Source organism: Balaenoptera borealis (assembly GCF_965194805.1).
Source record: "Balaenoptera borealis genome assembly, chromosome: 10".
In the NCBI taxonomy this organism is placed as follows: Eukaryota; Metazoa; Chordata; class Mammalia; order Artiodactyla; family Balaenopteridae; genus Balaenoptera; species Balaenoptera borealis.
The window spans coordinates 101149950-101168028 of record NC_138874.1 but is presented as its reverse complement, the minus strand read 5'-3'; the positions used below and the strand labels follow the sequence as shown (position 1 = coordinate 101168028).

The window sequence follows — 18079 nt, the reverse complement described above, 5'->3', positions numbered from 1 at the left end:
TGCCACTCTCTCACTTCGTCCCAGCTTACCCTTCCCCCTCCCCGTGTCCTCAAGTCCTTTCTCTACGTCTGCGTCTTTATTCCTGTCCTTCCCCTAGGTTCATCAGAACCCTTTTTTTTTTTTTTTTTTAAGATTCCATATACATGTGTTAGCATACAGCATTTGTTTTTCTCTTTTAGGCCGTTGTTTCATTCATGTTGTGCATGTTGGCCGAATGAATGAACTACTTAGCCATTTGGGGAAAAAAAAATATGAGACTATATCTGTACTCAAGCCCATTTACTAAATTCCAGGTGGAGCAGAGACTTAATTGGAAAAAAGTAAAACCGTAAGGCTACCAGAAAATCTGGACGAAAACAGTTTTATGCAATATTGAGGGTTAGGAGGCCTGTCTAAACAATTATAAAGCCACATAGAAAAGGTGACTGACCACATACACATTTGAAACTTTTATATAGCAATACACAGTGCAAAAAGGTGAGACTAGGAAAAATATTTCTAACACAACAAAGATTGATTTTATGACCATACGAAGAACTCCTAGGAAGCAAGGTGAAAGAGAACCAAATTATCCTTTGCCCATTTTTCTATAAGGAAGTAAGTGAGTAATTCATGAAAGAAATACAAGTGCCTGTAAGCAGTAGAAAAGATGTTTAGTGTTAATAAAAGAAATAAAGTTGCAATAAGATTTTTCATGTATCTGGTTGGCTAAGATTTAAATGACTGAAAAAGCACTAGCAAAAATATGGGGATAACAGGACTTGTGCATTATTTGCAGTATGCATAAAAAAGATTCTGGCTCCATCCAGAATCTCCTTCTGGAGGGAAGTGTGATAATCTACATTAACATGTAAAAAACCCATATACTTTGACTCAATAATCCCCACTTGTAAGGATTTATCCTAAATTGATAATTGCATAAATATACACAAGTATCCTTATCACTTGATTATAATAACAAAAAAAAAGTGGTAAACAACTCTAGTGTCCATCAGTAGGAGACTACTTATTTGGGTACGTTCAATAAACTATTACAAAACCATTAAAATGATGTTTCTTTGACAAGAAGCAATGTTAATGGGGCACTGTTTAATAAGTATTTTAGAACACTGATGCTGTTTTTTAAAGGTTATACTCCATTTATAGTTATTATAAAATATTGGATATATTCCCCGTGTTGTACAATATATCCTTGTAGCTTACTTTATACCTAATAGTTTGTACCTCTTATTCCCCTACTCCTATATTGCCCCTCCCCCTTTCCCCACTGGTAACCACTAGTTTGTTCTCTATATCTGTGAGTCTGCTTCTTTTTTTGTTATATTGACTAGTTTGTTGTATTTTTTCAGATTCCACATGTAAGTGATAATACACAGTATTTGTGTTTCTCTGTCTGATTTATTTCACTTAGCATAATGCCCTCCAAGTCCATTCATGTTGCTGCATATGGTAAAATTTTGTTAATACTGATGGCATTTTGTGTAAACGTCTCTGTACACAGGTGCATTAAGAGGTGACTGGAAGGACACTTTCTCTTGATTTTGAGATTTTGGCTGACTTTCTCTTTGGTACTTTTCGTTTGTGTTTTCATTTTTATTTAAATAGTAAGCTTTATTTGTGCAAAAGTGAAATAAGCTATCATCAAGAAAAAGGCGCTTGGCTTACCGGACATCCCATTGCTGCCCGGAGGAACGTCAAGACGGGAGAGGAGATGGGGGCAGCTCCGGTGACCATGAGACGAACCTTCCCGCCCAGGCTTTCCTGTTTAATAGACACAAAAGACGTGCTGAAGACTATTCCCTTTGCTTCAGTTTCCTGTGTTGCAAAATGGGTAGAACAGCCTACCTACCCGGTGTTGTCATGAGAATTAAACTCGTTAATTTACAAAGCACTTAGAATAGGGTCCAACATTGTAGAAAAGAACTTAAAATGTTAGCTCTTACTGTCACCACCATCCATAGCTGGGACCAGACCTGCAATTTTTTTTTTTTTGATTTCCTTAGATAATTTGTATTCTTGGGCCCTTCAAATTACCTACAACCTCAACAGATCACCTAAGAGAATGAGAGTGCTAGAGCCTAAGAAAAATCCACTTTCTGCTTTTTGACCAAATCCCTTTAGTGGCAAAGTTGTCCAAGAGAGATCTCAAAAGGTGAGTGAACACAGAAAGTGCAAAAGGCTCTCCAGTTAAAGAGATGCTTGACCATCAAAGGAAAAGCAAAGTGTGCTGAGTCAGTGGGCAGCCCAGATACTTACCTGGCTCCATCCAGAATCTACCCAACGTACCTGGATCTTTCCAAAGATGAGCTTGTCCCAGAAACTGTTGCGTCTGATGATACCCTTTTTCACTTCACTGAATTTACTGGCAACAGCCAAGTTCAACAAGAACTTCTTCAAGGGTGTCTTGGCTTCATTTTGTACCTGCAGAGTGACAGCGCCTCTTAGTTGGAAACCTACTGGAGATACTCACCAAGGCCATTCATCAGTGAGCAAGAGATAGTGCCTCCTAGCTTCATAAGAAAGAGGCTCTTATTCATGCACTGGTGTGCTGAATAATGATGAGCCCACACTAAGAAAGAAGTGAACTTAGTACATACACACAGAGCTCCAGCTCCTCCAAGTTCCTTGTCCTTAGCAAACAACCTTGACAACTCAGATAGCATGTCCTCAAAAGGTAGTCAGCATCTATCTACAGTAAAGTTACCTGGGAGTACTGATTAAACAGCTGATTGGGTACCACTGTTAGGACTTTTGATTCAGTGTCATATGTATTTATGTAGTATCATAACGTTACAAAGAAAACATCCCATTGGCCATTTTTGAAGATCGCTGGGGTACCAGTTCATTATTTTAAAGACTGATAAAGGAAAAAATCAAATAATCTTCATGCCTTTATGGAAGAATCTCAGCTAATGAAGGCAAGAGAAATGCTTGGATTAAAAAAATCACCATTTTGCCGACCTTAATGAAAAATAGAGCAGTGATCAATGACAGCTAAAACTGTTATGTGGCAGTGGGATTCTGGCCCGACTCCTTATTAGATCTGACCCTGGACAAGTTATTTAACCTCCAAGGTTCAGTCTCCTCATCTGTAAGTTAGGGATTATAAGTGTTGGCATGATTTCCTGGGCTTTTGTAGAAATTAAATGATGGAACGCATATGAAATATTTACCATGGGGCCTGGCACCTCAGCAAGAAGCACACTAAACCAGTAGGTGTTATGAAATCAGAGTAACAATTTCCCAGTAAGTCAGCTGAATTTTGAGGGGCTCCCCAACTCTCTGAATTAATCTCTTTCTCCAGGTCACATCCAAGTAATCTCATCCAGAGGAAAGGGAGTTTCATCTGTTATGGTTTTTCATGGCTGCACTTGTAAGTGTGGCTATAAGTGGATGCTGGTAGGGGTTGCGTGTAGAAGTGGAGCACGTTTCTTAGTAACATAGAGTTCCTAAGAGCTTTAGTCAGGCCTAAGCCCCAGACAGCTCCTGCAGCTCAGGGCCAGCCCAACAGAAGCAAGGTAGTACCTTATCATAGACCCTGTTAAGGAGTCGGGGAACCGCGGGAAAGACTGTGGGCTTCAGGGTCTTCATGTCATCAGGCAGCAGCCGAATATCTCCTTGGAAGAATCCAACTCTGGCTCCACAAGAGTACACAACAGCCTAAAAACAAAACCAAAGAGCAGAGCTCAGAGCCAAAGGACCACTTTGGGTGGGGTCTGTATGGAACAGAATTGAGGATGTCCATGGGCACTTTTCTCAAGACAGGATGCCCGACCCCTGAAATTTCATGTACCCAGAACTCTGAGACCCTACCCCCTAGGCAAGATGGAAACTCACTTCTGCTGAGGTGGTGGGACAGGTAAGACAGATTGCGAGACTGAAGGCCCAGCCCTACTCTGCCCACAGCTCTGGGTGAGGGTCTAAGGCATCATCCTTTGTAAGAGACCATTCGTTATGTAGCACTAAGAAAAAACACTGCCACTCAAACTAGAACACGCCTACAATTGTAAGACCATCTCAGTTTCAGAAATGGTAAAATGTGAAAAAATATGCTTATTAGAATTGATATTTTATTAATCAGATATCAACACTTTAGCCCAGGGAACTGAATCTTCCATTTTGGCATTTCATGCATCAACAGATAAGCTGGTTGAAGAGGTATTTAAGCAGGGATTAGAGAGAGGATTTTCCATCCCTAATAACACCTGTGTTTTTGCTTTCGGTTCTCAAATCAGCCTCAGAGTAGCCTAAAAGCTTGGCGTCCACTCACAGAAGACCAGCTCTCCCCCAATTGCTGCGCAATCCTCAACAGCTCCACCTTAAATGCTCTGGACACCTTACCTGGATCAAAGGCTCCTTCTCCACCCCTCTGTGGGGAACTCCTTTTCTCTAACCCTAGGTCTTTTAAAAAGTTCTAACCCAAATAAAAGAAAAAAGAAAAAACAATCCCTCGTATCCCTGCTCAGAATTGAGGGTAGATAGTAAGCTCCAGGCTATGAGCTCCCTGGACTTGCAGGCACCCTGTGTGAAGGCAGGAGGAAGCATTTGCTCCGTGGGACACACACACACTCAACAGAGGAAGGCTCTGCAGCAGGTTAGGGGCAATGCCAAGATTAGGACTCAGCCATGCCAACTCCCTGCCCATGTCCTTCACATTAGAGAAAGGATTGTAAATGTTGCAGAGCTGCCTTTGGAATAAATGTGGGACTAGCAAGTCAGGACCCTCTTTTCACATACCTGCTAGGAATATAGGATCCTTACCTGTACAACCCTCTCAAACATATGAGCCAAGGGGAGGTAGGATATGGTCACGTCCTCAGAACTGGGCTCAAAAGTATACTATAGATCAGGAAATGGAAAGGAGACAACATTGGATTAATGCCAACTTTCTCTTCCAAAGAAGATTTAAACACTTCTTCTTTCTAGGACCGCTGCATACAGTTGTACAGGTGTGCACTGTGCAACTCTAAGGGGTGCCCTAACTGCACTGAGTGCAGAGATCTGCAGTGACCCTAGAAGAGCAAAACTCTAGACAAAGATGCACCAGTATTTGTCCACACTCAGGCCTTCAACCTGTTTCTTCCCCCTCTGCCTCCTCTAACTTTAAAATCTTATGACAGATTCCCATTTTAACGAGGGCCTCCTTTTCAATTGACCACTGACCTCCACACATTTGAGAAAAGCAGCAGCATTTGAAACGATATTTTCATGGGTTAACATGGCTCCTTTGGGGTCACCTGTAGGAAACAAGAGGTGGAAAGATCTGTTAAATGGCTAATAGGTAGCCTTTGGCATTGAAATGAGAAGCTACATTAGATTGGTTCTGTTCCAGGGAGCCGAGAGCTTCTCCTGTCACTGTGTTTTTTATGAACGGTGTATGACTCTGCTTATGAATGATTGATGCCTCCACAGATTCTACTTCTGACAGCAGCGTTAGCCTTGTGCTACCACACAGGGCATAGCCACAGTCACAGACAGCAACGCAGTCAAAAAGAAAATCCCAAGTAACCCGCCCCCCTCCCCGTGCTGTTTTCATGTTGAAGACTTCAGATCTAACAACATTACCTAGCCATCACTTTATAAACGGGGCACAGTGGAATGGATATAACTTCTAGATCATTGTGGATCACGTTAAAATTTATTGAGTTCTAATAGCTAGGTAACTACATACAGGGGAGAAAGAGGACACGGAGTGATCTGTGTAGAACTACCACTGGGCTATCTTGATTGAGTGAAACCACTCCAGTGATGTCAACTTGAGAGAGTCTGGGCTGGGGGAGAAAGTTGACTTTCTGATGCCACCTTTAAGAGCCCTGAATTCCATAGCAGGTAAACACCTCCCACTGTGTTCAGTGAAATTTATTTGCTTATGCATAGGTTTTTCTATGCAGGCATCTGTACTCAGAAGTCTTAGATTATAAGCCCCTATGGATAGGGCTAATTGTAGGGTATTTTTACCAGCCCACTAGTGGTCAGTGGCTCAAGCCATGTTTTTGGCTGACCAGGGGCCTCTGGGGCAACTTCCTGGGCACTGACCTGTGGTCCCACTGGTGAAGCAAATGATGCTCAGATCTTCTGGTGCAGGAGGCTGGAGGGGAAAGCACAAGGGCTTAGTCTACCGTGAGCTTTGAAAGTTGAATATGGAAACACTCAAATTTGGGCAGAAGAAAACTTACCACGGGTTTTTTGAAGTTCTCTTTGCCTAAATTCTGCATGAGCAGGAAACCAAGAAAGAAAGACATTAGTTGAGTTGGGAAGACTTAGGACAAATACAGCCCTCCCTTTCCCTTTTGCTTGAGAACACCTCTGTGTGAATACAACCAAAATTCCAACCTGGATCAGGCCCAGAAGGCAACATTCAGGTACAATGGAAGCCTTGGGGTAGAGTATAAGTTTTCTCTAGAATATCAACTCAAGAGGGCAGATCCCAAATGTCCAAACTTCCCATCAGACTCCTATGGTTCAGTCTTCTAGGACCATTGCTAAATCGTTTTGAATAAAATGAACAGTTAACATTTCAAGGCTTCCTACACTTTATATTACTGTCCTGAGCACTTTATATTCTCTCATATAACTCTTTACAACTCCTCTGTGAGATAAGAGCTATTTCATCCTCATTTTACAGAGGGGGAAAGGAAGATGTGGAGCAACTGGCCCAAGGTCACCTAACTAATGGATGTGGAGCTGGAACGTGAACCTAGGAAGCCTCGCTCCAGGACCATATCTTTAACTGCCACCTAGCCTCTGCATTTATAAATCCTCTACTTGGAAGTCTGTGCACACTGGCCACAGACCTTCCTCACCCACTGGCATGGTTTCTGAGTTGTCTTGGGGAAATGATTCCCAAAGCTTCACAGCATGAGTGTAATTTACTCTTCTCCTTCCACCCCGGAGAACAACAGCTTGCTCCCTTGTGTAGAAGTCCTGCAAGTTGCCCACAGCATCAGACCCGCCTTCCAGCTGTGAGCTGACTTTCAGAGCCATACCTCAGCATCAAACAGGGATAAGATCTCAACTCCACATTTCTCCCCTCTCTTCTTCAGGTCGTCCTCAAAGGGATCCATGAGGATGATCAATTTCAGGCCCGGGGTGAGGCCTTTTTCCACATTCCCAATCAGGACCAATGCCTTTTGGGGCGTATCACAGATCACCGTGGTGATATCAGCTGAAAGCAGAAATAGGGCCGGGGGTTACCCTCCTGCTTTGCTGTGTACCCGATTGTCTTGCAAAGAGGAAGAGATTCTTGAAAATTTCAAAGCTACTGGGTCCCCAAAGGAGATTATGTCTGTCAATCAGATTTATAACGTATAAAATCTGAAACATTCCACTGATAATAAATAAGCTTAATTGAAACAGAAGCACTTAATTTCCTTGCATGTGCTCAACAGTTTATAGTTTCTAGAGGAGCCACAAAATTCATTCTGCTTAAGAATACAGACAACGTGTTATGAATCACGTAGATGTGGTCCTGCCAATGTATTTTACCTAGGGGAGACGCGAGGAGGGATTAGAAGGGAAAGGAGGAGGCAAGTGGGATTTTAGCAGACAAGCATTTTATGATTTGTAATGTTAGCATTTGCTTTGATACTTGTTTACACAAATAGAAACCTTCTGATTATGTCTATAGTTCAAATGGATCTACTCACTTAATCTACTAGTTCTGGGACAGAAAGTAACATCTAGTATATGTCTTATTTGCCCATTGAACTTGAACTTGTTTCTCTAACAGTGGTAATTTGGTCCACAGACTCAGCATGGACATTGGTACATGCTGGTGAGCTATACTGACTTCGACTTATAAGAATAGGAAATTAAACTAGTAGTTTCATAGTGATACAATCAATTAAATAAGTTATTCACTAACTCTGTGGCCTTTCATCCAGGGTGGCCAGCAAAAATAGTCTTATTGCTAAACTATATTGTCATATAACACTACCTTGAAGCATTTCATTGAACCTTCTATCTGATTATATCCCTGTCTCATGGGCTTTTTGTAACTTCCCTCTAAATTATATCATAGGTACTACAGGACAAGAGAGACTTGAGCATTTTTCTGGTCACAGCATTCTAAGTCTGCTAACAAAAGCAGATAATGAGGAATTACTCAGCATCAAGAAAGAATCAAGTTAAAATGTAATAGCAACAGGAATAAAGATGCAGACGTAGAGAATGGACTTGAGGACATGGGGAGGGGGAAGGATAAGCTGGGACGAAGCGAGAGAGTAGCATTGACATATATACACTACCAAATGTAAAATAGATAGCTAGTGGGAAGCAGCCGCATAGCACAGGGAGATCAGCTCGGTGCTGTGTGACCACCTAGAGGGGTGGGATAGGGAGGGTGGGAGGGAGACACAAGAGGGAGGAGATATGGGGATATATGTATACATATAGCTGATTCACTTTGTTATACAGCAGAAAATAACACCATTGTAAAGCAATTATACTCCAATAAAGATGTTAAAAAAAATGTAATAGCAAAGTTTTACCCTTGTTGACAATGTATATGATGGCATCTTCTCCCAAGGTGTCATACAGGGGGACAGCTACCATGGAGTACGTGTAACAAGCAAACTCAGAGATGACCCACTGTATGGAGAGAAGTTCAAATAAGGAATAGCTTATGCTTTGAAAAGGAGATGTACTAATTCAGTCATTTAGTCAACAAATGCTTATTTGGTGGCTCTGTGATAAAAAAAAAATCACCATTTTTGTGATGCCCTAGGGACTGCCACTGCTGATGCTATAAAATATAATTAAATAAAGAAGATAAGATAGGTGCAGAGACAACTATAAAACAAAGGGAGAGTGTAATAAGTTCTATCCATAAGTGTTATGGAAAGCATTAGGGAGTCTTAAGGAGGTAGAGTCACACTCAGGGGTGGGGTAGGCTATCTGGGACTGCTTTGGGAAAAGTGATGGAAATTGGGCAGGGCTTTGAAAGACAGGTAGGATTTGGTTATGGAGATGGAGGCAGAGAAGGTATTCAAGGAAGAAGGAAGTGAATGAACAAATATAGGACCGCATGACATCACTAAGTACACATCAGAAAGCATAAAAAGTGACAGGAAATGAATTGGAAAGGTGGGCCAGAATCTGCTAATGGTGGGCCTTGAATGTCAGTCTAGGCATTATGAACTGAATTGTGTTCCCCCTAAAATTCATGTTGAAGCCCTAACCCCACTGCAATTGTTTTTGTAGATAGCGCCTTTAAGGAGGTAACTAAGGTTAAATGAGGTCATAAGGATGGGGCCCTGATCCAATATAACTGTTGTCCTTATAAGAAGAGAAAGAAACACAGGGGATGGCAGAGAAAAGGTCATGTGAGGACACAGGAAGAAGGCAGCCGTCTGCAAGCCAAGAAGAGAGGCCTCAGGAGAAACCAAACCTGCTGACACCTTGATCTTGAACTTCCAAGCTCCAGGACTGTGAGAAAATTAATTTCTGTTGTTTAAGTCACCAGTCTGTGGTATTTTGTTTTGGCAGCCCTAGTAGATTAAGATACTAGGTTTGGTGTTAAGTTCCTGAACTAGAGTCAAGGATATCTCTTCTTACTGAGGCTGGGTGTAATGAAGATGAAGTATGTAGATGCATCTAAAAGTGCAGCCGGGGCCCTCTTGGATTTTTAGTTAAGCAACTGGCTCAGGTGAGCACATGTCATCCAACTCTTCTGAAACATACAAAGGCTTTCTCTGAGGATATTGGGTCTAATAACTTAACTTGAACTTGAAGATAAGCTTAATTCCAATCATCTTAATGTCTAAAATCTGTTTTCAAACCACTGTGGAAAGATGGCTACAGCTGGTCTCAGTAGCAATGGATGCCTTGGTTGCTAGTTCACATACAATGTGCAAGTTCCCATTCTAGTACAAACTCATCCCTTTCCACATCATCCTCAAGCTCTTACTTGCCAGTCCTTCAAAGCTCCCTTATCTTCTTCATACAACAGACTGACTTAAAATGACACATAATGGGAGACATGTAAGAGAAGTCCAGTCACCTAGCAAATAGCACTAGACATTCAACCAGGATTAAAGAGGTCCTGCACTGTAACTTTTAAGTACAACAATAATTAAAGAATCTGAGGTCTTGAAACAGCTTTGATAAGTCATCAGCAAGTGTCAGAGTGCTGGATTTGGGGTAGGGTTTAAAGTCTTTAGACTTAGCCCTGACTCATTGCCTTGAGTTAATTTCAACATGGTTACCTCTGGCCTATTCTGAGCAAAGATGCCAACAAAGTGTTCTTGTGATGACTTATATCCTTTATGCAAGAGACAGGAGCCCAGGTACTCTGCTCGATCAGACACCTACAAGTGAGAGAGGTAAAGAGAGAGAGAAAAAAGCAGTCAAGACCCAAAAGAGATCATATTAGCTCAAGACACCACACAAGCAAAAGAATTTATCCAAAATCATGGGCCTGACTTACCTGTTTGTAGGACAGCCATCTGTAGGGCTGGTTTGGTTTTCTATATCCCAAGCAAGGCCCATTGTCTAAAAACATAACATTAAATGAAAATCAGCTCCAGTTGCAAATTCTTTGGACCAGAGAAGGTTAAAGGACGTTAGGAAGAGACAAGACACAAAGGATAAATTCAGTAAAGACGCGAGCTTCTCTTATGTGCCAAGGAAATTCAAACGCAGTAAGTACTCAGTTCTCAAAGGCAGAGGGAGCCTTGCAAACTACACTTGAAACACTTGGGAAATGCTACAAAACAAGGGTGGTTCCATGTTGGAATGTGTGACCTCCATGGTAACAGGCATTTGGGGAAAGCCATGAGTATGGACTAGCCCACATGACGTGAACAAACAAAAGCCCACAAGTAAACACTAATAGACTATATCGGATAATCTTGGATTGAGCTTCCCTACAATGAGAGAAATATATGTTCATAACAATTTAGAAAAAAATCAGAATACAAGTCATCAATAATCTCATCACATAAACACCATTATTAAGGCTGATATTTTCTTTCATACTTCCTTTGATAGTTCTACAGGGTTATATTCATTCCACATGTATATTTTGGTATCCTGCTTCCTTCCCCCGTTTGATATAAATATTCCCCTGTTATTATTTCTTCTCTGTAGAGATTTCAATGGCCTTATTATGGCCAAGTAATGAAGGGTTCTACTGTATAGCTGAATTTATCTCATTATGGGCATTGAGATTGTTTCCAAGATTGACACCTCAATCTTGGTAATGGTAATGGTATGATGCATATTTTCCAATTGATCATTTCAAAGTTAGAAAATTTTCTTAGAATACAGTATTTTAAATGAAATAACTGGGTTGGGAAGGGTGGCAGCGGCTGAGAGTGAGGGTGGTTGGTCAGACGGCTCAGGTTTTTGATACCTGGCACCACAATGCTTGATGAAGCAGCTGTGACAATTTGCTTTTCTCCAACCAGCAATATATCAAGTCATAGACACTAAATAGTCTCTTTTTAATATGTCTTCTGGTTAAATAGGTTTTAAAAGTTATTGCTTTAGGGACTTCCCTGGAGGTGCAGTGGTAAAGAATCTGTTCTGCAATGCAGGGGATGTGGGTTCGATCCCTGGTCAGGGAACTAAGATCCCACATGCCATGGGGCAACTAAGCCCGTGTGCCACAACTAGAGAGCCCACGCACCCTGGAGCCCGTGCACCGCAACTAGAGACGAGAAAACCCGCACAACTAGAGAGACACCCACATGCCACAACGAAAAGAGCCCGTGGGCCACAACTAAGACCCGAAGCAGCCAAAAATAAATAAATAAATAAATAGATAAATAATTTTTAGAAAGTTATTGCTTTAGTCTAGGTTTCTTCAACAGCTATTAAAGTGGGACCTTTTCCCTCATTTGTTAAGTTTTATCTGGTAATGTACTTTGCCCATTTGTTATGAGCGTGTCTTCTGAGATACTGAGACTCATAAAGAACTGCAAGAACACACACACATACGAGTACATACAGGAGCACACATGTACACACACTTACATTGGCCATCAATATTTTTACAACTTACATTTATTGTCTTACATTTGACAATACAAGAATTACACTTCTGAACATTGAAACTACTCAGCCTTATTTAAAATTACAATAAGTCTGGGAACATCCACTTACTAGAGTAAATAGTAATTGCAGCCACAGAAGCCACAAAAGTCATGGTATTTGTTAGGCTAAGGAACAACTCTAACTGGCCGAGAAGACCCCACGTCTAAGCCAGAATGAGACTGAGTTATAAATAGAAAAGCAGAAGAGAAGGAAATTTTACATAGAGGATTTAGCCAAATTGCCAAGAGGAATTCAGGTCTAGCCCAAAGGAAGCATTCAAAGAGAAGGTTACTAGGAATTCAGAGGTAAATAAGTGAACTTCCAGACTAAGTGACAGAGGAAAAAGGAAAGAAAGCAGGAAAGAGATAGTCACTCTGATTAAAGAGATATTTTTTTTTTTTAAATGAATGTGGAGACTGTCCACGGGAAACGTTAGTTCTTTTTCTTTCTGCTGAAGCAGCTGCATGAACGCTCAAGAAGTCAAGTCTCAGACTGAGACTTTCCCTGAAGCCACGCAAGTCCTGCTTTAGAGTTCACAGCCACTGCTCCAGCCTAGAGTGTGTGCCACTGGTGCTCTACCAATGGGATTGTTTGTACTGACATTAATCACCAATGATAAGTACCATTTATGGTACCTAGCTTACTCTGTGCTAGGCATTTTAACTCATTGGGTCTTCCCAATAACTAGTGTTATCCCCATGGTACCAAGAATCATGAAGGGCTGGACAGCTTCAAGCTCACTCAGTAAGTGGCAGAGCTGGTGAAGGTGGGAAAAACTATACTGCATCTCCTTATCACTTCCCTCTTGATGAAAATACTAGCAGAGGCCCATGACCAAGGAACAAGTCAAATAATTGGCCCAAAGGGGCACCAACTGGGGTTTCATTAAACTCTGTGCCCTAATCAGCTTCAGTCTGATTAGCCAAAGTCCTGACCAGGCAACAGCCTAGCCTTTGATTAACTTAAGCAACTTAGATCTTCTTCTGTTCTAAGATGTGGACATCTAAAAAGAATCCACCCATTAACAACTTCTCAGCAAAACTGGGTCCCAAAGCTGGGTAGAGTTGAAACTCCGGCATGCAGAATCCCTGGAAAGCTTTGTTAAAAACTCATATTCTTAGGTCAAACTATCTGGAATTCTAATTCAGTAAAACACAGTGAAAGGCTTCTCTGGTGGCGCAGTGGTTGAGAATCTGCCTGCCAATGCAGGGGACATGGGTCCGATCCCTGGTCGAGGAAGATCCCACATGCCACGGAGCAACTAAGCCTGTGTGCCACAACTACTGAGCCTGCGCTCTAGAGCCCATGAGCCGCAACTACTGAGCCCACGCACCACAACTACTGAAGCCCGCGTGCCTAGAGCCCGTGCTCCACAACGAGAGAAGCTACTGCAATGAGAAGCCCGTGCACTGCAATGAAGAGTAGCCCCTGCTCGCCCCAACTAGAGAAAGCCCGCGCTCAGCAACGAAGACCCAACACAGCCCAAAATAAATAAGTTAAATTAAATTTAAAAAAACAACACAGTGGAGCCAGAGGATCTATATTTTAAACATTATCTGCAGGTGATTCTCAACATGGATCATCTACTGGGTAGGGGTTAAAGATAGAGGTTAGGGCTGATGTATTCAATCCCGGTTTGTAAACAGACGTGTCATTTTTCTATGGAAATAGCCAGGCTGGATTTTTCATGCCTACTTACATGAGAAGCCATTTTAACTTTATCTGTTTAGTTTTAATTGAGTATTGAAATAAAATTTCTAAATGAAGCAGTGTTATGTGCCACATATTACATGCTCAATGACTTGTTTCTAGTTACAATAACAACACATGCTCAGTGAAGAAAACTTCAAAAAATGGAAAATCCCAAAGGGAAGTCTATTGTATTAGCTATATACTATCTTAAGTTGTCAAATAAATAAAACTAATGGTTGCATTGGTTTGTGTTTGTTATTTGCCTGGAAGTCTAAATCAGTACTAATTTGGAGCCAGAAATAGTAAGTACAGGCCCCTTTGGAGACTTCAGATACAAGTTTTCCTTACAAAAAACCTTTCATTGTCTGGAGGTGCAACAACTTTTATAAAACACTTAAGAGCTGACGTAAAATAGAATAATCTAGCCAGACAGACAGATTTAGATTTCAGTATCAGTGTCAACATTTTCTAGTTCTGTCTCCTTCGAAATGTTCCTGAATCTCAGAGTCTCCGTTTCCTCGCTTTTAAAAATGGGGGTGAGGGACTTCCCTGGTGGCGCAGTTGTTAAGAATCCACCTGCCAATGGAGGGGACACGGATTCCATCCCTGGTCGGGAAGATCCCACATGCCGTGGAGCAACTACGCCCGTGCGCCACAACTACTGAGCCCATGTGCCACAACTACTGAGCCCATGTGCCACAACTACTGAAGCCTGCACGCCTACAGCCTGTGCTCCACAACAAGAGAGGCCACTAAAATGAGAAGCCCGTGCACCACAACATAGAGTATCCGTCACTCGCCGCAACTAGAGAAAGCCCGCGCGCAGCAGCAAAGACCCAACGTAGTCAAAAGAAACCAAAAAAACCAAAAAAACAAACAACGATGTCGCAACTAAGATGTGGTGCAGCCAAAACAAACAAACAAATAAATAAATATTTAAAAAATAAAAATAAATAAAAATGGGGGTGATAGCCACTAATCCCTGTGATGTAGGGAAGATAAAGTAGATGATATCTGTGCAATACTATAGGCTGGTTAGCACTCGACTATTAAATATTGTCGTAGTCATAATTAAAAGGTAGAAGGGAAGGGATGAGAAGAGGTCACAGAGGTAAACCTCCGCCTGGACTGAATATCACCCAAAAGAAAAAAGTTATAGGGAGAGTTATAAGCTAGTTGATTTTGAAAGGAAACTAGTGTACCTAGCATCATGTTCAATGATACAAGATAGAATTACTGAGCTTTGATATTTTCCAAATGAACCTACCAAAGGTCATGTGGTGATGTTTCTAAGAAAGTCCAAAAGATAATTACCTTCTGTGGTACTATGAGCAGCAGCATGGGCCAGTAGTATGGCACTGGGGGGCAAGGGCAAGGTAAGAAGTCAGGAGGCCTGAATACTAATTCTGGCTCAGATTCTATAATGCAGGGAATTGCATTTATGAAAAGCATGTTCCTAAACAAATAAAATGTACTAGTGAATTAATCAAAATACTTTCCTACTGTTAACTCTTTAACAACAACTTGGCCAGGAAGTTCTCCCTGTGTTAAGTGAGAAACAGATTCAGAGAGGCAAAGTGGTTTATGTAAAGTCGCACAGCTGGAAATAGAAGAACTGGGTTTCAAACCCAAGTCTGTCCTACTAGACAGTTTACAGCACCCATCCTGATACTGCGCTCACGTCCCCTCCACGCTGTATTTGTGATTCTTCTTGGACCACCACATTTAAACAGCTAGAGTTTTAGAAGTGAGACTGGGAAGGAGAGGTATGGAACAGGACCCCACCTTGGCCTTACGGGCAAGGTGAGACAGCCAGGCTTACCAGACACGGCAATTCCTCTTTGGAAAACTTCATACATTGTCTTGGCATCTGAGAAGTAGTAACGTATTAGGTCATTGTCCTGGCAAGGACCTCTCCGTGCTCCTCCCTAAGACACAAGACCAAGTTTAGGTTAAGACCGAGTCTTTCCCCACCCTTTCCAAACCCTTATGGATTGAATTGAAAAGAACATAAACACTGACTATTGAGGTCACAGCGATGACCCTTTTAGTACTCAATCAATCAATTTTTTAAATCTCAAAATTGTGGTGTCTTCATATCAGAGAAATCCAGAGATTGTCACAGTTATGTTTTTGGCAATCTCCCCCCACCTCCCTAGGCATACACGCATGTGCGTGCACACACACACACACACACACACACACAAAAGAGATAATACTATAGTTATATAGTTTTAAAAAAATCATGTTAAGTTTAAACATCTATCAAATGCATACTATGTTCCAGTCACTGAGCAACTACTGTAGATGCAAAGTGAGTTAAGACAAAATTACTGCCCATGAGCACCCCATAAATGGGAGTTTTTGGAGCTGGGGTAGGGTGAGAGGGGAAAAACATGCAAATATAACACTGTGATGTACATGCTGTAATAATTGTTTTGGGAGATGAATGAAGTGAACAATTCTGTATCAAGTAGAAAGGCTACAGAGAAGAAATAATATTTCAATAGAGACTTTGAAGATAAGTAAGCATTTACCAAAATGATGTGGTTTCATAGAGCAGAGGGAAAGGAGGGTAATTCAAAGTGAAGGAATAGCCTGAATAAAGGCACAGAGGAAGCAACAAGGATTGACTGTATAGCACAGGGAGTTATACAGTGTCTTATAATAACCTATAATGGAGTATCATCTGCAAAAAACACCAAAAAACAAAAACCACTATGCTGTACACCTGAAACTAACACAGTATTATAAATCAACTATACTTCAATTAAAATAAAAAAAAGAAGGTACAGAGGCAAGAAATCACACTGAAGATTCTGGTGGGCAGCTCGAGAACAGGGTATTTGAGAAAGAGGGAGTAGCTAGGGATTTGTCTAGAAATGTCAGTGGAACTACAGGATCAGGCCCTGATCTAGATACTGCAGCTGCAGTAAGAGCTATAGGCATGGTTCAACCCTCATGAAAGTTAGTTTAGAGAAGCATAGACATCAATTAAATAAGCATTCAAAACTGTAAATTACTACCAAGATAAGGGCTATAAAAGTACAAGGTAATCCATGAGGCTATAACAAGAGATCTGACTTAATCTGGAGCATCAGGAGATTTCCATCAGATGTCACATTAAGTCAAGACATCAGAAATAAAGTTCTTTGGGGACTTCCCTGGTGATGCAGTGGTTAAGAATCTGCCTGCCAATGCAGGGCCCACGGGTTCGAGCCTTGATCCGGGAAGATCCCACATGCCACATAGCAACTAAGCCCATGCGCCACAACTACTGAGCCTGTGCCCTAGAGCCCATGCACTACAACTACTGAGCCCACGCATCTAGAGCCTGTGCTCTGCAACAAGAGAAGCCACCGCAATGAGAAGCCTGCGCACCACAACGAAGAGCAGCCCCCGCTCGCTGCAACTAAAGAAAGCCTGCGCAAAGCAACGAAGACCCAACGCAGCCAAAAAAAAACCATTTAAAAAAATAAATTAAAAAAAAAAGAAATGAAGTTCTTTTTCTAGAAAAGAAAGATGGGGTCTTGCTGTCTACTTACATAGATGCACTGAGGAAGAAGGAAGGACGAAAGATGACTCAACTCAACTTTAGGCAATTGGGTAAGAAGAGATGCATTTAACTGAGCTAGAGCAGGAGGGGAAGCGGGAAAGGGCGCACGCGTGCATGTATGTGTATGTGTGTGTGTGTGTGTGTGTGTGTGTGTGTGTGTGTAAGGGAGAAGACATGCAGTACAAAGATGTGTGGAGCCTGAGGTACTTGAGTGTCACTGAGATAGATTGGAACTCACCGGAGAGGTCAGAAGTAGAAAGTCAGATTTGGGTGTCGTAGCCTTTTAGGTACATATTCATGTCATAGAAGAGGAGGGATTTTCTCAAAAGCAGTGAGGATTGAAAGCAGGGATTGGCAGACTATAATCTGGGGCCAAACATAGCTTCTCACTGGTAAAATAAAATTATACTGTAGCACAGTCATGCGCATTCATTTACATATTTTCTGTGCTTTCACGCTATAACAGCAGAGTTGAGTAGTTGCAACACAACCCACGTGGTCTGCAAAGCCTAAACTCTTCACTGTCTGGCCTTCACAGAACATGTTTGCCAACCCCTGCTTTAGAGGAATCAAGAGATGGTGAGACCGACACTGTAGGATGAGGAGAGGAAAGAACCTAAGTGACAAAGAAAGAAATCTTTCCTTCTTAGGAAGAAATCTCATTGAAGGATACGATGAAAGGCAAACGTAGAAGTTTTAGGAACGAAGAAGTGTCAAGTCAATTGAAAGGAAGAGGCTGAAGAATCACTGAATTAAGAAGTTAGATTATGAGTGATGCAGAGAAGTCTGGGGAGA

The 18079-nt window shown here is 41.6% G+C and overlaps 1 protein-coding gene across 3 annotated transcripts in view; it reads right to left on the bottom strand.

Annotated features, from left to right (window-relative positions):
* Positions 1-18079, bottom strand: part of ACSL5 (acyl-CoA synthetase long chain family member 5) — a 45856-nt gene that overhangs the window by 8516 nt on the left and 19261 nt on the right. For all 3 annotated transcript variants that reach the window (XM_082408316.1, XM_082408315.1, XM_082408317.1), the window contains exons 3-14: positions 15551-15656; positions 10427-10491; positions 10206-10307; positions 8490-8589; positions 6987-7165; positions 6177-6209; positions 6037-6088; positions 5164-5237; positions 4762-4839; positions 3526-3660; positions 2287-2421; positions 1666-1761 (exon numbers count right to left, since the gene is read on the bottom strand). In XM_082408316.1, the coding sequence (XP_082264442.1) occupies positions 1666-1761; positions 2287-2421; positions 3526-3660; positions 4762-4839; positions 5164-5237; positions 6037-6088; positions 6177-6209; positions 6987-7165; positions 8490-8589; positions 10206-10307; positions 10427-10491; positions 15551-15656 (1155 nt within the window). The remainder of the gene's footprint in view (positions 1-1665; positions 1762-2286; positions 2422-3525; positions 3661-4761; positions 4840-5163; positions 5238-6036; positions 6089-6176; positions 6210-6986; positions 7166-8489; positions 8590-10205; positions 10308-10426; positions 10492-15550; positions 15657-18079) is intronic.